Raw genomic sequence first — 19,400 nt, forward strand, 5'->3', positions numbered from 1 at the left:
TAATGGAGAGAGCACGTGGATCATCTCCACAAAACAATTTGATATTGATACATGCCAATGGTAAGATGACACAGATACACTGAAAATACTTGAAGAAAGAAGAAAAATCACTGGTGTAGTCCAATTTTGACTCCTCCAGACCCTGATTAAGTTTAGAACCTGAAAGTAATTTGAACTAAAGAACAACAACTCACTGCTTCTTCAAAATCTAATGAGTCACTCCAATCATTTACTTGGGGGAAAAACAGTGACAACCTCGACATGATTCGATTAACACCAATTCATTGTATTTTAATTGGTGTTAGCCCTCCTAATTGATCAAGTCCCTATTACATTCACACAATAGTCTGCAGTAGGAGACACCTCTTTAATTATCATTATAAGAAGGTGTAAATACTGTGTGATGACACTGCATTCACAATGTATCCTACAGTTTACTGTCTATACACAGGTCCAGACAAATTTGAACAGTGACCTAAGGGTTTGTTGCTGTTGGACTTTATATCATAGTAATTTAGGATGGAACTAGCAAGGCAGGTGGTAATTACTCAGGGGAACAGGACTACCCTTGCAATATGATTAATCAAAAGCCCTTGGTTTGAGTGACCTATATGGAAACACGGCTGTAAAGTGCATTTATGCCTCATCATCCCAGATATCACATAGTTTCTATCCAATAACCATGCTATCAATCTGCTGTTCAGTGTTTATTATTGTCCCTGGACTAAAGGTTCAGTGAAAAGTTAATAAACAACTTTTAAATAATGGGAAGGGTCCATGATTAACAGCTGTATTATTTAAAGGGCAGATGTTACGGTATTTTCTGATGTATGTTGTAACGTTTCCTCATCATAAGCATACATGAAGTGCGTTATGTGTAACACATAAGCCCTGCATATTTAGGCTGAGTTATTCTCTCAAATAGAAAACACTGGTTGATGACATCCACCTTGTGATGCCATGTGGTAATACAGGAAGTGCTCCACTGTGTTTTTAAACTGCATACACCTTCACTAGAATCATTTGGACGACTTCAGCCCTGGCATTGCCAATCAATCTCTACTGAACTAAAGGTAAAAGGTGGCTGTTAATCTGAAAACTATTGCGTCATGACATCATATGGTGGAACAGAGCATTTTGAGCTTTGGAGATGTAGACAGACTAATAATAAAGGGTTACTCAAACAAGTGTGAATAAAACAAAACACAACTCCAGGAGGAGATAACAGCATTATAACATGGCTGAAAGCTCACAAGAGTTCATTCTGTGTAATATAGGACCTTTAAAGTTACCTCTTTTTCAAGAGGTCCAAAGTTATATTGACATAGGCTGATTTAGTAGAAGAAATCTATCAAAGAATAAAGGCTTGGTAAAGCACCACCAAGAAAGAAACCTGTCTCTTGGTGATCGTTCTTAGATAGAGATTGGGAGAAATTGCTAGTGACAGATTTGCTTCTATTAGGAGTAAAAAAAATAAATAAATAAAATAACACGAGGGACCAAATTAATTCTATGTTAATTAAGAAAACAGGTGAAATAAAAAAAGAATCAACTTGGGTCATCTAAACATTGCAAGACCAAACAGTACATGAATATTTTGTGTTAAATTTATTGCTGCTGAAAAATGATAATCCACTATAAGATGTTTGCAGGTTGGTAATGCTCTGGAATTATGAGCCATATTTCTCAGCTGCGGATGCATAAAGTAGTTTAAGTGTTTTCAAACAGAAAGTCATTTACCGACTGCGGGGCACATGTTTAATTGATTTCACCATTTCAATCTCAGGCACTCCAAAGCGGCGTTTTCAAAATATCAGCTATCAGATTGTTTTAAACGTCTGCCCTGCAACCAGATCGAGATGGAACGGCTCAATTTGAAATTCTGTTTAAAATTCCTGTCAGTAATCGCTTTCATTTAGCTTTTTCTAACTATGCTGCTACACTCTCTTTCAGGTCGTAGTGGAGAGCGAAGAGGAGGAGGTCCAGAGACACCCCAGTGATGAAGTGGATGAAGGCGGGCAATTCAATGTCATCCCCATGTACTCGGAACGGGCCACCATCTCCAACCTGGGCTCCTCTGGGACAGGAGGGGCTGCGTCACCCGTCTCCACCCCCCCCATCCCTATTCTCCTGGTGCTGCTGCTGATATCTGCGTCGCTCAGCTGGGGGTAGACATGGGATGGATACAGCGAAGACACACGCACACACGTACACACACACTGACATACTGGGACCTGCCAAACACTGGACTTCTCGGTGTACGATGAATTGAAATATATAGTGAAGAAATGGACTTCACGTTCTTGTCGGTAGCCCCCTCCCTCCTCCTTCTTTCCTGTTCCTCTCGACTGTCCTGGCTTTTTCCTGCTTCTTTTATGTGGCACTTTTTATCATTTGGTCTGATTGCACCTGCAGGGGGTGTTCCAGTCCGATGACAATTAGCAGTTGCATGAAGCTGCTAACAACCAATGAGCTTTGAGAATGTGGCGTTGCTTTGACAGGTCCAGAAATGTAGCCCGGGTACTGTGCTCGTCCAAGGCATTAGTATTAGAGGCTTCTTCAGGCGGTTAATTAATATCACATTTTACACAGACGAGCCAACTAGTGAGATCATTTCATACTTGTGCATTATATTTAACACATACAGTATTTATAGATTTAATATGTAAATGAGCAAGTCTAACATTTTCTTTTTTTTCTATTTGAATGTAAAATTATATATAAATTAAGTATTAAATAAACGGAACTGTCCTTAAAGGGCCCATATTACACTATGTTCTGATCTATGTTATAATGTTGTTTCCTCATCACAAACAGACCTAGAGTGGTGTTTTGTTTCATTCACACATGTTTAACACACAAACCTACATATTTAGCCCGAGTTCTTCTCTCAAACAGAAAACAATGCTCTGTTCCACCTTGTGATGTCATGTGGTAATGTGCTCCACTGTGTTTTTAAACTGCATACAACTTCACTACAACTACAACTTCACACTTCCTACAAAAGTTAAAGGTAGTTGTTAACTTAAAACTACTGCTTCATGACATCACAAGATGGAACATTTTGAGCTTTGGAGAAGTAGACAGACTACTAGTAAAGGATTACTCGAACATGTGTGAATGAAACAAAGCATGACTCCAGGTATGTTTTTGATGAGGTAACAATATTTTAACATTGCTTAAAGCTCACAAGAGTCCATTTTGTGTAATATAGGACCTTTAATGTTGGCCGAAAAAGACCACAAATCTGAAGAGGGATTCATACTGCAAAACTAAACTTAACTACCCGAAGATTTGCAGATTGTTTTAACAGAAATCAGTGATTTGTCAGTGATCCGTTAAACATTTTATAAAATATGTTTGTTTATATTTGTGTATATAATATGTTCATGAGTTTACAAGCGGCAGATGTTTTTACATGAAGTGTGTGAGGGAGTTTTGGTTAAGCTAATTTAGAATTTGTGACAGCTACTTGTTTGTAGATTAGATTAGGCTAAAAGCACTTTAATTATAGTATTTTTTATGTGCCACCACCTTTGCGAAGCCAAAATGTGAAAACAGTTGTGAAATTTAAATAAACACATAAATAAAAGGGGTTTTGAAGGTTTTGCCTGTGGAAAAGAGTTAAATGCTGAAATACCTCCACCAGCTGCAGTCAGACCATCTCGTGTTTGAGAGCTGACGATTTGTTCACCTGTGGGTCACCTGACAACACATTCTGCTGCAGAGCTGCTGTCTGTCTGAATCATAGCTATGATCAATGATAAAGTACACACTACTATACCATATATGCTGTCTAATGAATGTGTGATGTGTTGTTGCAAGCAGAATGGGGGAAGAAAATATAGTATCCTTTTTACACTTCTAACATATTTTGCATTTCCCATTCTCTCTTTATTGCTCTATGTCCGCTCCCCACGACTTTGGCCGGGACCTGGAGCAACCACCGGCGTCCATATGAATAAAACCGACATAAAAACAACACGGCAGAAACAATACGAGCTCTTAAACGGCAGAACAAATCAAATAACTCCCCAGCAGCGAAAAACAGAGCGCTCATGACACGCCAATGAAACGAGCGCGAGACAGATGTATGGAGGAGAGAAATTTAGTACACAAAAAATAAGGCCAAGTCCCTGTGTGGTCTTTGTGTGTTTGATGTTTTACTTGTTTTTACTTTGGGAGGCTGATAATCAGTCCCTGACAACATCTCTTTATCATCTGACAGGCTCCTGGGGGGTGGTGCGTATTTGGGGGAGGGGAGGGGTACGAGGCAGTGATAGAAATAGTGCACTATAGCAACAACCCTGGAGCAAAAACATAGCACACTGAATTGCGCTCTTGATTTTCTATGTCTTATAAATCTTTTGCTGACACATTCTCCCCCATTCCAATCGCTTTTGTTTTCCCATTTTCCAGGGTAGGTGTAAAATTAACTTCCATCTGCGGGGGTGCCATTGGGATAAGGGGCAGGAGGAAGAGGAGAAGAAGGCGGAGATGGTGAGGAGCAGGCAACAGATATATGGAGAGAATTAAGACAGTTAGGACGAAAATGAGGGACCATGTTATGCAAAATACTATAATGGTTTCCCCTCATCTTCACTTAAACAGAGCTGATTTTTGATTGATTCAGTAATTTTCCTGCATTTGAGGTTTTCCCCTATCCCCGCCCTGTGCTCACTTGTAAACATTGTCTTGTTAAGCTTTAATCCTGCAGTTTTTTCCTTAATTAAATTTCAACAAGACAATTTTACCAACTGTAAAACTGCATTATCATAAAAGGAATGTTTAGGTAATATTTGAACTCTAATGCAGTGTGAAATTTCTAATCGCTACTCTAGAATTTGAATCAATATAAAATGTTTATTATCAACATCTGGCCAAAGGTATCCTGAGACAGACCATGAGGCGGTAGAAGGCGCCCCCCCTCCATCTAATCTGTAATACGTAATAGAACACTATAAAGATCATCTCAATGAGGAGCCAATCAGATCAAATCTAAGAAAAAAAAAAAACAGATTCAAAGTAAGACAAGTCCATTCACAGTTGATATTAACTCTGGCCTTGTGTGATCGATCAGGACCAGCTTTAATATCAGGCCTGAAGAAGCACAAAAAGAATGAAGGGAGAAAGGAGGATAGAATGGAGATAAGGGCCAGGGTAAAGGTGGGTTTCTTTGTGAAGACAAGAAATCTATCTACAAAAGGATACGTCAGGAGATAGAACAACGTCTGCGGTGTACTTTAACCTCTGCATTCCCCCGAGCGTGTCCTCTTCCTATACCTCAGGAAAACACACTTCTACACAATGTGAAGGAGTCTCCATGTGCTCTCTCCGCTTGCACAAAAGCCCTGTCAATCAGCGCCAAGAGATAAGATACAGATAAGAGTGAAGCTGCACCTCAGACACTTAACATGCGCAAACTCACCGCCCCGTTACAATAAGTATAAGAAGTCATAAACAGCAATCAGCCGCAACCATCCAACACGGGATACTGATTATAATGGAGCACCGGCCTTCATTGTAATTGCATGCTACACTGTGGTGCTTTTATTAAGGGCGAACAGAGAATGGAGGGTGGGCATAGGGGGAGGCTGGAGTTAACATCCAGAATAAGTTAAATACGATGTTGCGTGTGGCTCTGTTGTTGCACATTCATTAGTGCTTCGGGTAATCATCTAATCAGACGTGTGGTGGGTGGCAGTGGGATCAAAGTCTCTTTAGTTTGAGGTCAATGATGATACTAAATGGGGGTAGCTAAAGTTATGGTGTGTTTTTTGTTTTTTTTGTAATGTATATAGACATTAGTGGTGTCCCAAGTCTGGAGACTTGAAGTATGTAAGTTAACAAGCGGCAGGGAAATTGGACAGTTAAGTTGTATCATCAAAATTTATGTGAAAACCAAGTCCTGTGGTCAAATCAGAAATGGTATCATTTCATTTAACATAATGGTTTTGAAATTACTTAAGATTCAAGTGAAAGTTGTGCAGATGCGTAGTTGCACCATGTTTGCCTGGCAAATCTAGAATATCTGTATTTTTTTATACAGAGGAATATCAGTCTCCGCGCCCTCCGTCGCACCTCGAGTCAGAACCAAACATGATCATACCATCAGGTTTTTCAGGAAGATACAACAGTGACCAGACTCACATCTTCATAAATTGTTGGTGTATTCTGGATCCAATGCAGACATTCCACTTTTCTAGTTATAGTGCCATCCACTTGTCTCCATGGAGATATTATTGCTTTGCCTTGGCCTTGACTGTTACACAGTATGGCATTAAACTTTCCTAGCTGGAATTATTGGTGTTATTAAATCTGCTAAAATGTTGACATTCAATTTTATCAGTGTTTTTTGAAATGTCACATAGATGCTTTTGATTTGAAGCTGCTTGAGAAGTAAACAAAGATTGAATGATAAGAACTCGAGAGAAAAGTTTAAACTACCACTATGTAAGTTTTAGGCCATTTTAAATCTGGGATTATTTTTGTGTGGCATTGTTTCAGATCCTGTTATGCTGTGTGCTACTCAGTTGAAGCCATAACCATTTTTTGTGTTTTTCCTCCTCCCCAAAATTCTAATGTAGTTTAGCATTGGCCAAGCCACTGGGTGCCCCCTAGTCATAATCTCTATTTGCATTTAACTGTTATGCAAGTGAACATTTGACCAGGGAGAGCAAAAGTGTTTTAAAACTTTCAAAGTTTGTTACAGTCTTTGTAAAGTCAACTGTGAAATATTTTTAATCAAAGTCCAACTTAGTTATTGTAAACTTACAGAGTAGCGAGTTCCATATACTGTCCTTTAGCAGACACAATGCCTCCCATGTCCTTGACTGAAAATGATACCATTTCCACATTCATATACCTTCCTCAGTATAAGTCCAGGTGATGCCCTGTTCAGAATATAGGGTTGAGTGAATTACTGCAAGCGCACACTTCTCCTTCTGCCTGTGCCCTTGGTCCACGGTGCTGTGCTCTACATAGATTAGATAGAGCCGGGTCGCCCTGTAGCTGTAGTAGCGGGGGTTAATTGAGAGCAGCAGGGGAGGCCGGGGGTCTGATTGACATGGCCGAGGGGGGGGGGGTGTGCAACGACTGGGCCCTCTTGTTCCTTTTTAATTGTTGTCGGGGCTTTTTGCGTCACAGGGGCCGACACGCGGGTGGCAGGACGTCAGAGTGGGACAGGAGAGGAGACAGCTCAGAGAGAGAAAGGGAGAGAGGGGAGTGGACAGTGCTGATTTATATTAATATGTAGTGAAATAAACAAGCAGAGAAGCCATGCGTTAAATCAAGAGAGAGCAAGAAAGAGTGTGCTAGAAGAGTGAGAGAGCGACGCAACTCCTTTTATTGTTCTATTACCGTGCACGTAAACACACATGCATGAGCTATGTCAGATTTGAATGTCTGCACTTTTCTCTCCTCACTATTTTAGTATTCTAATCCATCTTTGGCCTGACACAGGGATGCTGCTGCCGTGTCTCTATGCCACTGCACATACACGGCATCCTGGCGCAAGATAAAGCCAGAGCGGCCGGAAAAACAAACTCGGCGGCAGCAGGGAGAGCTTTATCCGGAGAGATAAAGAGAGGGTATAAAAAGCGCAGACGGAGAGATAGAAAGGGGAGAGGAGAGGGGGAATAAGGAAAGGGGGAAAGGAGGAGAAGACAGGCGGGTTGGGAGAGCAGAGGGATATTTAAGCAGAGGTAGGGTGACGCTTCAACATCCCTGCTCCATTTCATACTCCATAGGTCTTAGTGCATCACAAGGCCAGCACATATTTGTATTTATTTGTATTTATTTTATTCACCACCTACATACTGCTTTCCCTTTGCATAATACACATTTGTTTTTAATCTTGCACTAAATGTAAAGCCTGTTATGCAGTGGGCCTGTATGACAAACGTTGTATCGCTAACCCTTAAAGAAACTCTTCTCAGCATTCTCCAGGTATGACGTTAGGCTATGTCAAGGGTATCAAACATTTGTAAAGGTTTCATTCAAAATATAAGGAATTATAATAAGTACCCCTTAATTAGCCTTCATAAAGCATGAAGAGAGACTTAATTCACACTCAACAGTTCATTAAGAAGGATTCAGGCTCAGTATTAGGGTATTAATTGATTGATTAATTAATTACAAGCCTGAGTCATTCTTAATACACTGTTATTTCATTGTTAATTCGTTTTTATGCTTTACTAAGGCGAGATTTAGTAGGTATTATAAAGTGGTGCCAAAAACGAATCTTTGCAGACCCCACTTCTCGGTTATGCTCATTATAATTTGACCTAACCTATAATTTGACATTACATTTGGAAAGCAATTTTGTGCAATTGTGTATCTCCTTGTTATTATTATATTCTTTGGACAATGTTTTGTATCAGCCCAATAGTTTGTCCTAAAAATCTCAACTCTAGCCATATAGTCCCCAAAATTCCTCTCCTCCATCTCTGTCTTCCTCTCTTCTCCACCCCCCTAAATGACTTCTCCGAGTGTCTTTAAGTAACCGTCTAAACAGTTTGTGAGCTTTAGTGATCTCAGAATTGCGTAGCGTCAATGTTTCTTCGCAGAGCCCTGCCCTGATGGCTGACTGCTGTGCCGGAGAATCTATCAGAGGGGCACAGAGGCGAGGCAGGCCCACAAAGAGCTGATTCCACTGGAAAAGTTAATTACTACACATCACAGTACACCTAAATGTACTGAATGCTATTGACTGATGTGCTCTAACGCATTTTAAAAGGCAGGCCGTGAGCACATTTTCTTCCCTTAGAGGTCTAACAATGTCCAGAACTTGCACCCAAATGACAAAAACAATACTTGCTGATAGTACATCTTAGAATAGGTGACACTGCCGAATCTTTTGCTTGAAATATCTGTGTTTACAGTCTTGAGATGTGTTGAAAATTCTAATTCTTAAGCTAACCAAGCAGCTTTGACAAAAATGGGATTATTTTGGTATCATACATTTTATTGGTTATTAATGGTTTATGAGCATTAATACAGTTTGTCTGTTGAAACTGTTGAGATAATTAAGTATATGCAGTGCAACCTTCTAACTTGTTTCTAATTACAATTTTTATTTATTTTGCTTGTTCCAATATTTTTGATAGGGTTGTTGAACAGTCAAATGTAAAAAAAACAAAAACAACAACAACCCCAAAACATAAATATTAGACTTTAATCCTTTTGTCAAGTTCACATTTTTGACACAAGCTTCAACTTGAAATAAGCACAAACGTCAAAACATTACTTAGATCAGTGTTATGGTTGCGGAGGCGGGTTTGAAATGAATCATTTGATACTTGATTTGCATTGTTGCTATAAATGCTCTGTAAACCTCTTTGTACTGTTTTTATCTTGTCTGCTTTCTGTTGGTTTAAGCTGTGTACAATGAAATTCATGGAAAATGACTTTGTTGGACCCTTCCACTCCAATCCAATTCAGTCTTATTGCCCTCTCCACCATTCTCCTAGATGACTATTTCTGCAAAGTGTTTCTGTCTCCAAACCGAATGTTGTTTTTTTTCTCCCCCCACTAAACTGTCACAGATGCCGTCCGTGTTGGCATGCGTTTCCGCGGTAACCTGGGTCTCACCTGTGGCGCCGGCTCCCCAGGTGATCCCTGAAAGGTAAATGGAGCTGAATGATTTTGAGATGTGGGATTCTTTTCAATCGAGCAACACCTGGAGAGGACGCCATGTTTTTTTTCTTCTGCCTCTGCTTGACTGAGTGACTGAATCCCCCCACAAGCACCACCGCCACCTCTCCCTCACTCCTCCCCTCACCCCCGCCTCTTATCGCGGCAGGTGCCTGGCTCTATGGGACATCATCACCGCGGAGACGGAGGCAATGACACGGGCACACAAACACACACACACCAACAAGGATGTTTTTTTTCTTTTTCTTTTTTGTGAGGGTTGACTCGATGAAAAGTTGTCTCAGAGCGCAGAGAGACAGCCGCATGGATTGAGCTGTCAGTCCGGGGGTATAGGACTCTTGACTGGCTCTTTTCAGCCCCCTGCAAAATGGATGGGTGGCTCATCCCTCTTTCACTTTGTCAAACGTAAACCTTTTTCTCGTGGGTGATTCTAAACTAAAGCCGTGACGCGGGGAGCAGGTGGAGATAAATGTACTCCATTTAAAGAACACGGCGCGGGGCTAGGTCCGCTCTACCTGCCTCCCCTCTGCTCTGTTCTCCTGTCTGCAGCATGTCAGTGTACAGTGGAGAAGACACAGCGACACCTCACCCCCCCCCAATCATTTTACTGTGTGCTCCCTGCAGCTCCTGTTGTCTCTCATGGACTCTTGGATTGGTCATTGAGAAAAAAAAAACACAATAGAGATCAGTGGTGGATTGGTTCTCAGGTGTGTTGGTGAATTATGATGTATGTCCGGGGGGCATGTACGTACGTGGCCTCCGCATGAAACGTTTCTCTGCGATCATTGGTTTGACATTCTGCCCCGCTGAATGTGCCCCCAAGGGGAAGTAAACCACTCCATGCCTCTGCTGTGTTCACCTGTGAATAATAAATAAATGTACAAGCTGACAGTTCCCTACCTCCAACTCTTTGTCCACTTCTTTGTTTCCTCTGTGAATTGTGATGACAGTGAATGACAGTGATGTTGGTCTTTTGCTGATCAGGTTTACAGTTTAAATTCTTTCTTCACTCTGTAGATATACTTATTGAATGTAACCACAGCTGGTGTAGGGTTGACATGACATGGCTGCCAATCTGTGCCAGTTATTTACTGACAAACCACTTCCAAAAACTTTCTGTGAAGTGTCCTGCCTAAGGACACGACCACACTATGCACTGGTTTAAGCCACCACCTGAACCACTGAAATTACAACTGTATAACTTCTGAAGTAAATGCAACCGATTCACCACTAATACGCACCTGGATATATCTCATTAAACATTGGTAGTAATATCACTTTTCATAACAATACAAAAAAAATCTGTTTTTGAAAAGCATATTGTATAAAAGACAATCGCAAAGTACAAAGTGTGCATAACCTTTGCATATATCTGAGTTTGAATTCTTAAAGGACCCATATTATGCTATTTTCTGATCTATGTTACAATGTTATTTCCTCATCACAAATATACCTGGAGTTGTGTTTTGTTTAATTCACACATGTTAAACGCACAGACCTGCATATTTCGGCTGAGTTCTTTCTCAAAAAGAAAACACTGTGTTCCACCTTGTGATGTCATGTAATACAGAAAGTGCTCCATTGTGTTTTTTAACTGCATACACCTTCACTAGAATCATTTGGATGATTTCAGGAATTTCTGGAATTGCGTATCTCCACTAAATAAAACCTAAAAGATGGTTGTTGATTTGAAAACTACCGCTTCATGACATGACAAGGTGGAACAGATCATTATGAGCTTTGGAGATATAGACAGACTAGCACGGTTACTCAAACGTGTGAATGAAACAAAACACAACTCCAAGTATGTTTTTGATGAGGTAACAGCATTATAAACAGCTTTAAGCTCACAAGAGTCAATTTAGCAAAATATAGGACCATTAAGGACATTTGGAATTTGGAGCAGAATAAAAAAGTACAACTACAAGGTTCCATACATACTATTTTTAGGTCCCTAACCCATAAAAACTGAAGGTTCACAGCGGGACTATTTTCACCTCTCCAAGCTTCAATTAGCACATTCTGTTTCAAGCACTTCCTCCTCCGGTGTATTTAGTCTTCATTTTGCTTTTTAAAACCCAACACTTAGCCTTGGTTAAAAAGATTGACTGCCACATTCTCTGCTGCTTTGAACAGACCAACTACAACTACAAACGTTTCTATCCATTTTCCTTTGGTCTCTATTGATCTAGTAACAAATGTCTATGGGAGTCCGGGCGGAGTGTATTAGGTGGAACATATGGTCACAGTAATAAACATGCACATACAGAATGAGCGGAGGACGACATGCATGGAGCACTGTAAACTGAATCCACACTCAGCCAGATTGATTTCCCTTCAGACCTGTTTTAACTACAGGGAAGTCCAAGATCCACACGCTCCACAAGATGACCTCATATACTACTTTAGTCAATTTAAGGAGGGAAATTATTGGGTTGTACAATTTTGGGAAAATAAATCTAGTTGCGATTGTGATTATGATTTAAAAATGGGTTTCAGTATACAGTGCACATCATTAAACATGTCCATGCAATATCAGAGAAAAGAATGAAATATGAACTGCCAAACTAATACAAGAATCCCATGTCTTCGTAAAGTGTCTCATCTTCCCCCTCACTCTCATGTTGGGGAATATACTAAGCAAAGGAAGCAAAGTTCACTGGACAGGACATAGTGATATTATCTAATAACACTGGCTGGCACTGGGTTTCACAATAAATAATGATAAAAGAGACACTATTTAGTCATAAAACATGTATGTCCAATAGGCTACTCCTGCAGCTAGGTATCCCTGAATCCTAGCTCAAAATTTGAAAAAAAGGCTGTTGGCAATGGGCCATAAAATGTGGGGTTACACGGTGAAACAAAAAGTCTATGTAAAACCCCATTGCAGAAAAAGATGATCGAAAGTTATTCTGAACCTGCGTTGTACATTTGCCATTTGTTTTTCAAAAGGCAGGTTTGACAGTTGATTTGTTTATTAGTCTACCTCAGCGTGTCATTATGAAACACCTGTTACCTGTCAATCCTCTGAGCAGACGCCAGTCTGCTCTGCATGGTAAAAGTCAGCCTCACTAACTTTCACATTTACATTGATGGCACCTCGTTAAATTCATGTGTAAATGCTCTATGCAATTAGCAATAAAGCATTGACGTTCCCATTTCAACAGATTGACTAAAGCTTTAGTTTGATCCTTTACCAACCACTTTAATTTTGTGCATCTGATGATGGTTTGCAATCGTACAGAATCGTGGAAGAACTCCCAAATGCAATAATGTCCAGATATATTTAGTTAGTTTATTTTCTTTGGTCAATTGGCATAATCATTAATCATGTTACAATGATTCCTGAATAATACAAAAATAGCACATAACTCTTATTCTACAGACTAAAGGGGTTTAGGCTTCCCCACTTATTTTGCCTAATCCTCTTAACATATAGAATACAAGATGGCAGAAAATTTGTTTACACACAAAAACAAAACTCATCTATCATGAATGTAGGAAAGAAGAATATAAAAATCTAGTAATGTCTTTTTTGACCTTTGCAAAAATGGCATAAAAATCATTATCATTATTCAAACTGATCCTGGGTGTACGACTGCTAATCACTCTGCCAGTGTAGACACAAATGATCATGCAGTTGTGATCAAAAAATGTAAAAATGTATTGAAAAACTAATTTTAGGAACTGCTCTGTTTGAAGCTCTGTTAAACGTTCAAGTTAATCTGAATTAGTTTTAACAAAATCTGACCAGAAAGAACTGACTTAATTGGGACAGGTAAGATGATTTGTGCTGTTAAACATGTCCCTTTCAAATAACATTAAAGTTTGAATTGTTTTTCAAAAAAGGACACAACATAATAAGAAAGTCAGTAACATTTAGTACACACACAGATTCATAGCGTTTTTGAGTCATATCAGTTTCATGTTAACAGTGGACTGAGCCAAATTGAATGAAGCCACACTGGAAAGAGGACTGTCTGGTCTCCATCTTGCCATGGGAATTACTCCTGTCAAACTGTGATGAGAATGAGTCCGAGGCTGTTTTTAATAGAGCTTGTCAGTGAGGGGCTGATGAAAACACACTGATATCCAAAAACTCATTTGATGTTGGCACGCACTAGGCGCACACACACAAGCAAGCGGCGCTGGCACACTCTGGCACGACAAGCTATATATTTACTAAGAACTATTTTGGAGAGATTTTTCACCAAATTATCTTCACGATGGCACTGGGGAAGGATCTATTTGATGTAAAGAGGGAGACAACTTTGAAGGTGCCAGCAATCTGATGAATGAGAGAAATGGTACTGCAGACATGAGTGATGAGGAGGGCTTGATTGTGCCTCTGAAATGTTCTAACAGAGATTAGCTGGCTGTTGGTTAGATTGTGGTTGGGACATAAATGACTGATATTCAAATGTGAGTAGCTGCCAATTATTTGCATTGCTGAGAATAATATACGTTATATACTGCTAATAATAACACCACAGTAATATTTTTGGTTGAGGGTCCGCTACCTACTTCTGTCAGTGGAGCTGTTATTGCTTTTCTGACGTACCTTATCTATCTCATATTTATTGAAAGACAGGTGTTTCTATTGCACAAAAACAAAAAAAGATAAGTAGGTGACCCTCAGAAAAGTTGCATAACGTACCTTTAAATACGCAAAGTGCATTGCCCCAGTACACAAGAGAAGAATACAATGCCATTAGAGGATATTAAACCTTCTACCTTTGAATAGGCGTCGCATGATGGTGAATAACACTCTGTTGTATAACCTTGCACAAAACACTTCACCATCTTGACAGTGTGAATGAGGCTGTTACATTGTGTACACTGAAAGGCTATACATCCAAAAGTAAAAGAAGTAGAAGAAGACGCGCCATATGTTGTATGAATCATATATATCACTGTGTTACTTTCATTGCCCTCTAACGCATATTGTCTTCATTTGAGTCTCCTGAGGTTGAAATAAGAATCAGTTATTTATAGGCATTTCAAACTGGCCTGTACGTAAAAACAATGACACTAATTGAAATGTGCAGTTCAGCAAGTATAAAGAGAGCTTTTGATTTTGCCAGTGGGAACGGAGAAAACTGATTATTTAATTGGCCCCACATTGGCTTTCACATAGCGTTTGTGTGTTTCCAGGAATCTTCTTTATGTTTTAGGATTCTTACGAGGACTCACTCTCCCTCTATTAGCATATTTAGCATTTCTTCTAAGGGGGTTTAATTAATTGAATCACTATCAACACAAATAGATGCGTATTCCTACTCACTGCCAACTGGTTCGGGTTGCAGTTCCACACGCACACTGGAGCTGATGAAGTGTTTTAGATTTGCCTGTGCGATCGCTGCAGGCTCTATTGTTGTGAGCCAGTGGAGCAGGGCACAGGAGCGGGGCGAGAGCGGTTGATTTGTGGTAATTTTTGTGGCCTGGGGGGTGCACACAGTAACTGCTTCCGAGTGGCAAACAGCGGGAATAGTCAGAAAGCATTAATACCAGTAGTGGTGATGAGCGGTCATTATAAACCCTACTCTTTTGCACAAATACACTATTAGACTATTAGAGCCGAGTGGGGTCTCTTGACAAAGTTGTACTGGGTGTCATTATTGAGGGTGTTGAGATATCGTTGTAATTTAGAATACAACAGCAATACTGTGGGTTTCAGTTGCACTCCAGCACTATCCTCGGGTGCAGAAAAAAACATATTTAATTAAGAATGCATAGGTGTTTATTCCCATTTCACCATGCTCCCTTTTGTGTGTTATATCAAGACATGGGGAGACAACAAAAGCCGTAAGTCAAAAACAGCCATCTCTTTTGCCAAATTAATCATTTGGAGTCGCTTTGTTGATATAAAACTATACAAAGACAATATCAAGAAGACAAAATTATCTTTTAAAAGCAGTATCAACAGGTCACCCGAAAGACTGCGTCCCCTAAAAAGAGTTATATTACTTTTGCTTGCCTGATCTGTCGAATAAGGTCAAACCAAGATCTTTATGTTTCATCTTTCCACTCATCAATTTCATGCTGTTTTGTTATTTTCGAAAAACTTTTAAAGAAACGCTGTCTCACTCTTGGCTCACTTTTATTAATACATTTCCAGAAAGAAATGTAGATGCACTGCTGTATACTGTATGTGTGCTTGGCTTTTCCCCATAATGTCTATTGACTAGAAACACCTCTAATCTGACTTAATCCATGTCATGTACTGTAATTTAATGTAAATTAGCCTATTGCTCTGTAGGTAGACCATGCAACACATCAAGTTGGATCAGTGGCTCTGAAACGTTTCACACCAAGTATCACCTAAAATCATTTTTGGCTTTCCAAGTACGTGACTGAACCATACCTCATGTTATAATGCACTACTCCAGTATATGAAAGAAGATAGAACAGGTTATCTAGCTTCACTTTGAAATGGCCAAAACACTGTACATGACAATGGCCCTTTTTCTTTATCTGCTTATCCATTTTTTGCCACTTCTCTGCCTACGTGCACTCATCTCTGAAGTGGCAAGGCAAGGCAAGTTTATTTGTATTGCACCATTCATACACAAAGTAATTCAAAGTGACATTAAAATCACAAAATCAAAAATCGAAACATAAAAAAATCATCTTAAAATTAACATTAAAAGAGAAGAAGTGCATGATCATGGCTGAAATTAAACTTATATACATATAAGTATAATGACTGCTTAAATCCAGTCTCTTTAATATATACATTCACCCACTTTCTATATAAAAAGATGTAATGTAAGAGCCCTGTATACACAGTGAGAGTGCTGTAACCCCATGTGAATTCTTCAATTCACGCTGTTGAGATTTAAGTGTAGGTTAACACCTCAGAAGGAAGCAGTTCATAGCCAATTTAAACCTGTTATTGCATAAAGCTGCTACTTTCCTTTTGCTGTCAGGTTTCTATTTTCTTGGTAATTACATATTATACCATGTGATTGGCTTGATTTGGGCTAAAATTGTGGTGAAATATGATGAGTTACAGGTGGGGGGAAAGCAAACTCCAAACTGGAAGTGTTTTAGCCTGGGGATGTGTTTTAGGAGCAGAAGACCAACTTGAATTTGGCAGCTTCCAAAGGTACCTTTTTAGTATTAGGTATTATAAGTCTCTGTAGTTCTATAAAGGTAATATTCTAAGCCCCCTGACAAAACAATTCTCATTTTACTCTAAACAAAGTAAATTACCATAGCTATAGCTCTTTAATAGTCTGCAAAGCATGACTTGCAAATGGAAGACATTGTTTGAACCTTAGTGAACGTTCCCCCTGCTGCCAACAATGACATTTTGTATAGAAATTAAGGCTGAGTCACTTTTTCAGGTGCAATATTTAACTTCTAATAGGCTTACATGAATTTTCAAGATGTCCAAAACCACCTTGTAAAAAGTGTGAACACTGCCTATCCTTATTTGACTTTGAAATATGGCTACAATAACTGAATAATTTGTAAATTGGCTCTTCAGTATTCAAGGTCACTCGAGTGCAGTCACTATCAGAAAATGCACGTAATCTTTGTCTAAGCCAATAATTCTCAACCAGTGGGACCCCCATCATAACAAAATGATCAAGCAGCCATGTTTGACTTTATTTTCAGGACATAGGGTACATCTATTTGGTAAGCAACTAACAGGAATCTACATTTACCACTGCATTTTAAGGGTGTCAAGGCTTGGTTAATACTACTGCATAAATGTACATTTTTTCCCCATATCATCTGGGAACGCCCGGAAATCATTTCAAGACCCCCATGGGAGTCCTAACCTTCAGCTTTAGAACCACTAGTCTAAGCCACATAATCAGAAGTCACACATTTGAACCCAGTCAGTCTGTTGTAACCTTTGTTTATATCACTTCTTCATTCTAAAATGTCTCTTTAAAATATCTTTAATGTACTCATTGATCCAGTTCATGTATTTACCGGAGTTGTACACAAAAACAGGTTTGTTATGGTCTATATCCATTGGTCAATAATGCTAGAGATTGAACCCACCTTTGGGAAATTTAGAAGCCTGTAAATAAACTCAATGTGTGTTATATCTTTCATCACTACCACTCCCACCATAGACCAATCCCCTGAGCCATGACCAGCCAACACTTACAGTACCAAGATGCTACGCTAAGAGAGCATGAGTAGTAGCGCAGGAAACAAGGTAAGCTTTTAATCTGTAAATGGAGAAGGCTAATGGTCATTTAAGCATTAAGATACCTCTCCTCTCGGTTCCCCTAATGCCCCCTTAAACATTTATGAAGGCTGATAACAAAAGAGAGGGCCGTAACCACACTGAGTAATCAAATCACTGCTGCGCACAGGGTCCTACTCGGAACAGACAGGATGAGGTGAACAAGGAGTGAGAATAGAGACAAGGAGAACATATCAACAACAAAATGGTGTGTGGAAATAAACGTTACAGATAATGTAGGCACAGTGACATGCACAGGGATTAGATGTTGGTCCAAATTGAACATGATATAATGATTTTAGAAAGTTTGGATGGGTGTAAATCATATTTTGTGGATTTTTTTTAGCTAAATGTGTGTGGGGTTTCTCTATTGTAATATCTTGTGTCATTTTAGTGCCTTTACAGTTAACTAAGGGCATGAACTATGGTAAAATATATGTAAGAATAAACTGTTTAGAGAGATACAGAAACAGTGTTAATAATGCAATCCCTCAGACACACATAGGAGTTTCATTTGACAAGAAATAAAGTTGGATAAAGTTGAACATGTTCTTCTTCTTATTCAAGAAATGCTGCCAGTTCAGAAGTTACACTTGTAAAAGAACTACCCGCAACTTAATTCTTATATTTTTATATAGTTGGCTCTAATACAGTTAACAGTTTTTGTTATTGAAGCTAAATATTCATGGGTCATGGTCTACATACCCTGCTCCTTTAGTTATGTTGTTGGTGATAAAGATTTTTTTACTCTCGTACCAGTTTCCTCAGAATTGATAAAGGCTCTTGGATGAAAAGAGAAATGTCTTCGACTCAAACAAAGTTCAGATGTCTGCACTGAAAGGAGAACCAGCCTTTGCCCTGCGCAGAAAGATGGAGAAAAATGAGGGACAGTAAAAACCTGGCAACGAGACAACACGCAGACAAAAAAAAAAGGCCAGAAAAGGAAAGTAATAAAGAGAGAGTAATAGCTATAATCCAAGAAAGACCCCAAGATCAAGTAGACAATTATTTAAGACTTAGAATTTCATTTTAAAAACAGCTCTCTTAAACTTAGACTCCTCCAGTCTGCCTAAAGCAAAGTGTTTAGCATAAAACATACCTGCAGCTAAGGAGGCAAATGGAATAAATAAGACACTTAACGTCAAGGGCACAAAGTTAATGTTACAGCTAATGACTCAAGTGAACCAGACTTTTAATGCAAACTTTATTTAGGGCAAGTGCCAATATGAAAATGCATTTAACATAGACACAAGTGAAAGTGTCTGTAAATCAAAATGTGCTAGACAAAAGCTAATGGAAAGTATATGATTTGCTACACAACACTTTGACTTAAATGTATTTCTGTATTTCAAACTAGTTCTGAGATGCTATCACATTATACTAATGTATTTTGTGGCCTGTGGCAGTGCTCACATCCATGCATTGTATAATACAGCCCTTTTCTTTTTGGAAGCAGCTAAATTTGCTTATGAATGATCACTTGTGCGTGACTAATGTTTAATCACCCACATTCCCTGGAATATTAATCCGGTCT

General features: G+C 39.2%; 2 protein-coding genes across 3 annotated transcripts in view; both read left to right on the plus strand.

The window, feature by feature from the left end:
- Positions 1 to 5,665, plus strand: part of gfra3 (GDNF family receptor alpha 3) — a 67,213-nt gene extending 61,548 nt beyond the window's left edge. For both annotated transcript variants that reach the window (XM_055225036.1, XM_055225037.1), the window contains exon 8: positions 1,954 to 5,665. In XM_055225036.1, coding sequence (XP_055081011.1) covers positions 1,954 to 2,172 — 219 coding nt within the window. In that variant the 3' untranslated portion in view covers positions 2,173 to 5,665. The remainder of the gene's footprint in view (positions 1 to 1,953) is intronic.
- arl9 (ADP-ribosylation factor-like 9) overlaps positions 1 to 19,400 on the plus strand; it is a 151,567-nt gene that overhangs the window by 86,139 nt on the left and 46,028 nt on the right. The window lies entirely within an intron of this gene.

Source organism: Periophthalmus magnuspinnatus, chromosome 10 (assembly GCF_009829125.3).
Source record: "Periophthalmus magnuspinnatus isolate fPerMag1 chromosome 10, fPerMag1.2.pri, whole genome shotgun sequence".
Taxonomy (NCBI): Eukaryota; Metazoa; Chordata; class Actinopteri; order Gobiiformes; family Gobiidae; genus Periophthalmus; species Periophthalmus magnuspinnatus.